General features: G+C 35.2%; 1 protein-coding gene across 1 annotated transcript in view; it reads right to left on the bottom strand.

Moving 5' to 3' along the window:
- The window catches only part of TTC8 (tetratricopeptide repeat domain 8), a gene marked incomplete at its 5' end in the record, with an annotated part of 29,374 nt that overhangs the window by 12,882 nt on the left and 6,287 nt on the right, over nucleotides 1-10,205 (bottom strand). Inside the window, 3 exons of the mRNA XM_010132743.1 lie at nucleotides 549-634; nucleotides 6,484-6,528; nucleotides 10,079-10,168. Coding sequence (XP_010131045.1) covers nucleotides 549-634; nucleotides 6,484-6,528; nucleotides 10,079-10,168 — 221 coding nt within the window. The remainder of the gene's footprint in view (nucleotides 1-548; nucleotides 635-6,483; nucleotides 6,529-10,078; nucleotides 10,169-10,205) is intronic.

Raw genomic sequence — 10,205 nt, 5'->3', positions numbered from 1 at the left:
CTTTCCTCAAATAGGGATATTGCTGCACAGAGTTGGGGTACTCCTAAATCATCTGGACCAGAAGCTCAGGTACAGGGTGTCAGCCTTGAGGCCTTGGCATCTTTGGAAGTGGTACTTCTTGGGCAATGTACCTCCAGCAGAAAGCATCTAACATGAATATTTAACCTTTTATTATTTCATTAATCTGAAGCCCTCGTGACAGTTAATTTGTCACGCTAATATTGTAAAGTTAATTTTGTGTGGTCAGTTTTAACAGTATTTCTTTGCATGTATTTACTGAGTTTTCAAACAGTGAGTTTGAAGCTCATTAATAAAGGTGAATATGTAACTAATTCTGTTACTTAAAGGTAATTAATGTTGATGCCTTTTCCTCAAGCACTTGAACATCGTGTCCTTCTACATTAAAGGAGATTTATCTGTAAGCACAGCGCTCTCTCACTAAATACCTACTGAATGATTTGTCAATGATCAGCACTGCACAACAGACCCAGCAGTTCAGGTCCTGCACTCATACTCACTGACCACAGAAGAAACAGACAATGCCTTACCTATAGTAGCACTTTCCAATTTGGACTTTCCACCACCAGTCCTTGAATTGTGCATGCTCAGTGGCAAGGGCTGCCAAATCTAGAGCCTTGCAAAACAAACCCATCATCTTAACATTAATGCCTTCAATGTTTACACAAAGAAAAAGAACATGAAGTGAACAATGCAAAGACTTTTGTAAAGAGAAAATTTTGAACGAAAAACAGGGTAAACTTGAGGTGGGGGCACCGCTTTATATTTACTATTTTTATACCTTAGTGCATAAAGTAGCTGAAAGGATAGTTTGTCCCTATAATGTAATCCAAATAGCTTCTAGTAATTCAAAGAGAAAATATAAAATTAACTCGGTCAGACCCTGCAGTGTTGCTTCAGAATGTACAGAATATTTGTGTAAATCGACTCACTTTTTCAAAGCTTCCCATCCTTGTCCACCAAAAGTTGTTAAAAACAAGTAAAAATACACTAAAATAAAGAAATCAGTTCAGCCAGCATGAAATACTGTAGAAATAGTCATCTCATTGCTAGTATCAGGCTGCCTCCACTTCTGGGAGCTCTCAGATGTATACAGTAAGAAATACTTCTTCCTTCAAAAAGTTTAGGATGTAAATAGTTATTTTATGACAGATAGAAAAAACAGACAAATATTCTAAGAAACAGCCACTGACAACAAGAGTGGAGGTCTAAAATCTCTTTTATCTGGTATACTGGAAAAGTAGGTACGCTAATCAATGTGCTACCATCAGCCACCACAGACAGAATCTATGGGTTTTCACGTTTTAGCTATAATTTCAACATTTTTGTTAAAACAAATAGATGTGTGTTCTGTACCAAAACCTACTAAAGAAGCAATTGTTAGTGTTCCTTTTTTAAAATTCCATTTTGTCCCAGAACATACCAAAGCCTTACTTCACCTGTTACTTATATTTTAGGGATAACATCAGAAATAGTCTAAAAAGCTTTAACACAGTATTTTCATAATAAAGAACTGACTTTTTTTTTTCATAAACATTTTGTGGACCACAGAAATCGGGTATTAGGAACAATACAAAAAAGTTTTGTGCACAGGCGACTCAGATGAACTAATAATTGCCAGGAAAAAAATAATCTGGATACTTGAAACACTATAAAGAGCTTAATTTAATGATTCCTAGTCTTCATGCTAGCAACATGGGGCTGCAAGTACGAGTGTAGATTTGACATAGCACTGCAAATTCAGCGGAGCTATGACAACTTAGACAAGTTGCTCTCTTTTGGCTCTGTGAGAAAGAATAATTTATTTTCTGTAGCAATTCAAGCTAAGGAGTTGCACTGATGCTGTCCTCAAAGTGAAAGAGACAACTGTCATTCCCTGCCTTCGTGACAGGAGTCAGAAAACTGAGGAAAGCTTATAACTCTGAAGTCACTCTCCTGGTCACATGGAATTCTGGAAGCTCTCAGACGGCAGCTCTTACCTTAGTTGCCCTTTATTTCTTAATGGCTTTGCAAATTGCACAACAGGACCTCTGGACTCTACCGCTACAGTGGGGGATGAAGCTTGTTTCAAGACAAACTATCAGTTTCCCCTCCAGACACTTTCTTTCATCTGAAGGTACATTTGCCCCAGTACTGGTAAAATTTGGGAAAGATCTTAAAACATCAGTTACTTCTGTCGCATTTACAAATACATATACAATGCGCGCGTCTCTCAAATGCTTCTAATGCACCGTGAGCAACCACTTAAAGTGAGTAAGGATGATACTGCAAAATAACATGCTTCAAAGAGCTTTCCTTAGAGTGCTCTGATGACAAGTACTGAAGGCGAAGAACTGCAGAAAGTGATCTCTCTTGTAGCTACAAATTCAGATTTCTTTCTGGTACCCTAATTATTTCTGATAACTATTTTATGCAAGGCTAACCATTCTAGCTGCTATTGTAGAGTGAGAACCAAGACTGCTTCAGGCTTAGCAGATACATCAGCAGTTTCTCTGTTGGTGCAGATCCCATACTCTTACTGGGATCCTATTACTATCATCAACAAACAAAGCATGACCTCATTTTCAAGTTAGTTTCTGAAATTAAATCCTGGTTTTATGTCTTTCGATTAAGCAAGAAGGAAAGAAATAGGAAAATCCTGTTTACGATACTGTGCATGTGATCACAAAAACTTTAATAAAAAAATAATGCAATTGTTACCACTATTTCTAAAAAGTGTTTGCCTGAAAAGGCTTTGTGCCCTGGTAAGCCTTTCAGAACAAATTTATTTTACTCTCAGTTCTTATACTTGCACAAAAATAATAAAACCTCCTAATACTTAGTGGGTTTTCTGTCAAAAAAACCTTTGTTTAAAGAAAATGTTTCCTTAAAGTTTTCTTTAAAGAATGAATCAGAGCTGGTTTTAAATGAAAAAGAATATATGTTCTTTACTTGTAAGTGTATTTAGCATGACTATGAGATTCATTTTTTATAACATTACTTTCCTGAGCTAAACTGTATTATAGCTAAGACTTCCAAAATATCTACCAACTGTAACTCAGTATAAAACACCTTGTAGGGTTGTGGTAATTTACTACTGTACTGCAAAATTAAATTGGTAAATGTACATTTGTTTAAACTTAGTAATGTCATACATAGTATTGTATGCACCAAGAAATTAGATCAAAATGATAGCAAGTGTCTGCTGCTTCTTTCAGGTGCTGTTGAACGGCAACAATTCTCCCAGCAACAGTTACTGACTAAAATCTTATTTGTAGACAAATCAACACAGTAAGATAGCCAAGTAAATTACATTAGCCATAGTCAGTTCAACACAATTTCTTTGGTGAGGGTCTTCTGGATTTCTATAGTTTGTAAATCTAACGTAATTCAATTATGAATAGATTTCTATCAGAAAGTATAAACTTCAGAGTACTGGGAAGAATTAAGGAAATGTTGGAGTTCATGACTTCTGGCCCCAAGTAAGTCTTGTAAATGCACTGTTCTTCCTGATGACAGTGTCTTGCCATCACAACCCACTGTGAATATTCGCAGAATATGATGTCACAGTCTATTGTTGATAAAAAGTAGCAGCTGAACTATTTTTGGACAAGTCTTTTAAACTGCCCTGCACTTAGCATTTAGCTCATAAAATGACTTTGAGAAGCAGCTAAGGGGTACAGAAAGTCAGCTATTAAGCATATGTCTTCAAAAGGAAACAAGTCTAGAACAGTAATGGATAGGGTAACAGTAATTTCTTCAGACAAGTGTTTAATTTTTCATTAAATAATATGGAAGATTTTTGAATACATTTTCAAGTGCTGAAAAGATCAGTGCTTCTCTCTTCTTGCGTTCCCATGTTTCCCATAATTGATATATTACAGATGTATTTACTTTAAACTTGAACCAAGTTCCTACCATTATCTGTCCAGTTGAAATTACGCTGAGTAATGATATTTCTCCACTAAAATTGCTGAAGCTTTTTTTGGTTTTGTTTTCCTTTCTATATACTGGCTGAATAGTAAACAGAAGACAAATAATAAAAATGCCTTTGCTTCTTAAATAATAATGCAGCTGAGAACAGTACAGACTGTTCCACATCAGTACAGTGACAAAGGAATGATATTGTCACTATTACTGTTGTATTTTACTTGCAAAACTGCAAGAACTGGTCTTCCAATTCTACCCATGCATAAAGTCCACAAGTAGAGGCTTTTCAGACTACACAGCCATAAACTTAAGCAAATTTCCCAGGCTTTCAAACCTTCCAAACTCTTTCATCTCATCTCGTGCAGAAAAGTTTTGGGTATTTTTAAAGAATATGTGACATCACACAGTAGCGGGTAGCACAAAGATGCAAGAGATGTCAGAGAATGTTCTAATGGGCTATCAGACAAGATTTAGATCAACTTTTCAAGAGTTAACATATATGCTATTTCTCCGCTGAATCCTAAGCAAACAAATTCTTTACAGGAAGAAGCAAGAGAATGAGTCAGTGAAATGCCATTGGTAGGAGAAAAGGTGAACAAACAGTGATGCAGCCAAGTTTAAACAGAAGTTAAAATATTTTTTTGTTTGTTTAAGAAGAATTAATACAGATGAGGTTCAAAAGGAAGGGAGGACAGTTTGCAGAATAGAGTTATATTGAAAATGGTGTACAAAATGCAGAAGAAACGAGGAATGAAAGCAAACAAGAGAAAGCTAACTGAACAGTTAAAAAAAAGAGAAATCTCCTTAGAGATACACATTACACTATAAAGGTACCTCGCACTGTGAAGTGACAATTTTTTTTTTCCTACAAGATGCTATCACTAACAGAAGAAGTTAATCTCCCTCTCATTACCCCACAGAGTCAGCTGATGACTAAGCTCACACTTCTTTGATTACAGGTATTTATTCAAATGGCTAGGGTGCATACAAAAAACTTAAGGCAAAACTTTCCTGCAAGACAGTGACTTGGGATTCTCGGAAGGATTTCAAAATACATACAGTCTAAAAACATCTTACAATTTTTTTCTGGAGTGCTTGGAAAATTCCTTGCATTATATGAAATTAATCTGTCTAGCCTAGAGATCCTGCATGTGCTTACAGGCACATGCGGCATCTCATCAAGTGACCCTTACGTTCTTAGTGGACTGAGTTCTCAGTAACACACGATATAAATTTAATTATTAGTGGCATAAACCCCAGGCACTTTGTTCATATTCAGTATCAGACTACGTAAATGTTAATTGCTGTTTCTCTTGTGACATTTCTGACACTTGCACTTACTGTTCCAACCATATCTTGGATTAATAGTGCATTGCAATTCAATCCTCTTAAGTGAATGCTAAGCAATAAATCGACGGATTACAACTATAATCATCTGACAGATTAAAAAGCTTCACATAGCAGTACATTTGAAAATGGTTCTGATCTAAGTCAACAACAGCAAAAAATATTTTTATGTGTTACTGATTAACCGGAGAGTATAACTTCAGATCTAATCACATACCAGGTAGCAGTATTGCAGAAAATTCAGTAACTGTTCAGTAAGTTATGTATTATTGACACAAACAGTTCTTTCAAACAAACTTCAGGCAGAAAATTCAACTGAGTGCATATGTCTAACATAGTAATGAAATAATTTGACACTTTATTCATTGAATAAATAAATAATTTCCTCTGGTGAACTGCCAAAAAAGTTCTGTTACCTTCACCTATTTCTGAAAGTTTAAACAACAATCAACCTGAAGTTGATCTTATCCATCCAGTGCAGTAACATAGGAAGAAGCACATAAGAAAAATTTTGGATAGGCTGAGATAGGAATTAGAAAAACTTTTGGAGAATAAATGTTACAGGCAATCACATGGACAATATATTATCTTTCTCTTGAGGCCACAAAATGCCTCAGCACTATGGAATTAAGTTCCTAGAAAAGATGTCCAAACTCCTATTGATATTTTATTTTTCCAAATACCTCTCCTTTATACACACCCAAATGCATAAACAATCTTCTCAGTAGTTTAAAATGTTAAATAATGTTCAATTCAACCACTACTTATTTCATCAGATATTTTCACCACCTCCTGTTAAGGGACAGTCTTCCGTAACTTACTGCTTTCTATCCAGCCTCAGGAACTCTGAACTTTCTAGGCAGTTCAGCTACCTCCCTGACCTGTAGTTCCAGCTCCTGCTAAGGCTCCAGCAAATTCTGTTAACACAAAAACATACCCACAGGGATCTTACCATGCTGATAGATGAGGGACCTACTTTTACGCATTAGAATGCTTTGCTTCTTGAAAAAGAGAGCAATCCGTATCTTGGTATTTGCAAATTATCATCCTTGATTATCACTCCTATAAGAAAGGATTTCTCTCTCTCTCAAACAACTTCTCATGCTTCGCTTCTGTGTACTACCTGGATCCTTAGTTTAGCACAATATAGACAGGAATAACTCAGTGATACCTAATCAAAACTGAATACGGAACATATGAATTACTCACATTTTTTACGTCATTTTCATGGTGAAAAATATATTCGAACAATGCCTGTCAGAAGAATATTTTAAAATTGTCATATTTGAAGATAAAAATTTATAATGTTAATTTAGAGGAATACAGAATCTTGATTATGTTAGGCAGAAATTAATTCTTTGTGAAAGCAATCACATTCACATATCACAACTGCTGACATTTACATTTAATTAAGACTTGAATAGATAGGAACTATAGATGTGCTACAGTGTCACTACAGGAAAGTATTTTAATTCTTCATTTGTTGCAAGGGATTAGTGGAATTCTCTCTTATCTTCGGTCCTTAAAAGTCACTTAAAAAAAAAAAAGGGAGCTACAATTAAAGTGAATATGGATTTTGAAATCTGGTACCATTCTCATGTCTTTTTAACTATAAAACGAACAAGTGATCTAACAAAGACTTTTCGGAATGCATAGTTAGGTGCTTATGTAGTGCAAAAATTACTTAAATTAAACATAGTTTATTAAGAATTTAAGCTTAGCAAATTTTGTCTCAGGGAAAGAAACAATTCTAAACCCTACAGAATTTTGGGAAAACTTTTTTATTTGTAAATGATAAATGCTAACGATATTGTGCTTCTGAAACTCAAATGAACCATCATAATACCAAAGCTTAAAGAACTTGAATGCATCAGCTGTGCTACAATAACTGTTTATAAGAGTACAACTGCACAGGAATATAACTGCATCTCTGTTTACTCCTGTATAAAGCTAAACAAGTCATACTACTTTGTAACTGTTCTGCACTAGAATATAGAATAGTATATAACCGGTGATGGGGGTGGCATTTTAAGTGAACAAAATCATCCAGAAAGACGCTAGATAACTAAATGGAGACTGGAATCCTCAATTCCCAGAAATATAATATGGGTGCTAGTAACATTTTCCTGCATCTAAATCCCTGCTTCAAAAGAACAAAACATTTTTCTAAATTCTTATTATTCATTATAAAGTACTAAAAGAAAATATTGACCCACAAGGAAAGAAATTAACGAGAGATCAGTCTTCTAAGGGCTTCCATGACTCTTCTGCCAGCTTTTCTTAATTCAAAATTCTTAAAAAGACTTACCTTAGGGAAACTAGAGAATTACTAAGTAAACCACAACCTACTGGTCTTCTACTTTTGGTCAGAAAAGATTGAACAGATGATTAAAACACATTGAAGAACTATAAATAAAAACACATTTATAGGGAGCTTAGATAGGTGGATAACAAAAGAACAGAAAATAAAGATGTAGCAGAACATTTCCTCCTCTAGTTCAATAAAAGGAAAGTATTCAGTAAAAGTGAATAAACCTAATGTGATTAAAAAAAAGTTTTCTTGCATGGCTGGCACAAGGAATTTACTGCTGTTATCTAGAGGCCCTGACCTTCAAAAGAATTTGAAAATGTCTGAACATTCACTTGGATAAAAATATCTAGAGTTATCTTAATAACTGTATTAAAAACCCACAAACTAAAAAAGATAAAACTTCCTGTTCCATGACATAAACCAATTGCTAACTGAGATTTATCAGAGGCTCTGCCTGGTCACAGGTGATACCTCATATGTCTACTACAGTGTTTAGTGCAGGAGTTCTCAACATGGCTGATGCTAGTCAGAGAGAAGCCACAGTCCTGTATACTTCAAAACATCAGAAGACCTAGTCATGAAATTAAAAGATAATCTAACTTAAAAAAACATGAGGTGAGTATACTTTGCAAACTTAGAAATTAGTAGTAGTATGTAGGAAGAGTATATACCAACATGAATGCACATGCTAAATACAGGAATTTAATAACTTATCATCGAAAAGATTTATCATCTTCTTGCACCTGGGAGAGGTGACAGCTCAAAAGAGTTTTAAAACTTCATGATTCTTAACAGAGAGTGCAGTCTGCAGTCTCACCTCCTGCTTTGGCTTTAGCCTTAATGCTGTCTTGTTTAAAAAAAGTTATAAATCCACACAGCTCCAAATTTAAACTTCGGTCTTACATTCTGTGTGAAATGTTAATGCTATAATGTATTAGCTTCATAATACTGACAAGTACACTTGCTGCCTATGGATATTTCTGTGATTGTTGCTTTACATTTTTTAGCTTAAGCCTCTTTTCATACAAAACTGAAGGAAGACAGAGCTACCCCATTGTCCCAGAAAATGCTAATTAAAAAACAAACCTGTTAAAATTATGTATGTTCCTCATTCCTGAGAGCTGTTGCTGAGAAGAAATGTTTCATCTGAAAGCTAACATACCTACTTAAATAGCAGAGTTACCAAACACAGTTAAAAGCTGTTTTCAAGCAGAAGAACTAAGCCTAGTTTCTTATGGATGTGTCTTGTGGTTCTTAATCTTTCCCATGTTTCTTACATTCTCCCTGTTTTACAGGCTGTGATGGATTTAGAATAATGCGTGTGCTGGCTGATTGCTGGCAAGGACATAATTGGAGAAAAAGTCTGCAGCTTTTTTCAGAACTGATAAAGAACTGACTCGAAACTGCCCTCAGATGATAGCCTGGAAGTCTTTCATTATCTTGCCAGACTAGAATATCCTATATTTCATATCTGTTCTACCGCCTAGTTTTGGTTAAGAGGCCAAGGAACAGTGATGTAAGGAGAGGTTGAAGAACACAGTGCAGTCACACAAAATGCATTTCCTTTGAAAACCACACCGAAAAGCAATTCGCTAATTGTTTATGAAAAATTATTAACTAACATTTTGGAATGGAGGAAGTAATTTCCACCAGCAGATTATTAGGTACTACTAGTCTTCCAACAGTGGTCACCACTACATTTCTCGAAGTAGACTGAAAACAGAGGGTTCTTTCAGCTCTAGGTTACTAGCCAAATACAGCTCCGGAGAGTGTGTTTGATACTTGTTTGATACCTTGTGCAAAATGAGTTGCTGGTCTCAGTCCAACAGCTGTTTCTGTGAACAAAGTACGCACAGAAAACATCTTCATCTATACAAGTAGCTGGTTGTGTTGGGGAAAGATTTAACTGAAAGGCCGCAGAGTGATAAATCATTACACAACTTCTAGGTTCATTCCGCTCACAGCTGAAACCTGCAAGTTGGGCAGATAACCTGGATAAACCTGTTCTATTGGCAGATAGTCTCAATCTTAACTGAGTATGTATGAAAAACTCTGAACAAAAAGATGAAATCTTTTTATATAAACACTGTTAACTATTGCCATAAAATCAAAGGGAAAAATCCAAACGACTTGAACATTTTTAGGCCAGGATTGCCATCTATTTGCACACAGAATCGCATTTCCAGTCACTAAGAGGATTCTGCTGTTTTATTTTATTCTATACAAAAGTTTTTCCTTGGTCATACATTCAACCTAACCTCTTCAGACAAATTTTCAATTTCAAGTCTGGTAATCACTGTCAAAAGATAAATAATACACTATTTTTCTGAACTTTACGTCCACAATGTAGATTTGTTGTTTGTATCCCCAATACCATGTACAGTTACATTAGAATGATGCCAGAAAATAAGAAAACATTAACAGATGTTACAATATGTTACAAATGTTACAATAATGTTACAATAAGTAACATTAACCAAAATAGTTACATACCTTTGCCAGTTTGGGTTTTTGAGCATATTTTGCTAAATTCAGTCGAGACAGATTTATGAAAGGGCCATCTGGATTTGTTAGCATTGAAGCCTGAAGGGGATAAAGAAGTTTTTAAGCATGAAGATTC

This window comes from Buceros rhinoceros, unplaced genomic scaffold (genome assembly GCF_000710305.1).
Source record: "Buceros rhinoceros silvestris isolate BGI_N320 unplaced genomic scaffold, ASM71030v1 scaffold2323, whole genome shotgun sequence".
NCBI lineage: Eukaryota > Metazoa > Chordata > Aves > Bucerotiformes > Bucerotidae > Buceros > Buceros rhinoceros.
The sequence above is the reverse complement of the archived record's forward strand: the minus strand, read 5'-3'. Positions and strand labels throughout refer to the sequence as shown.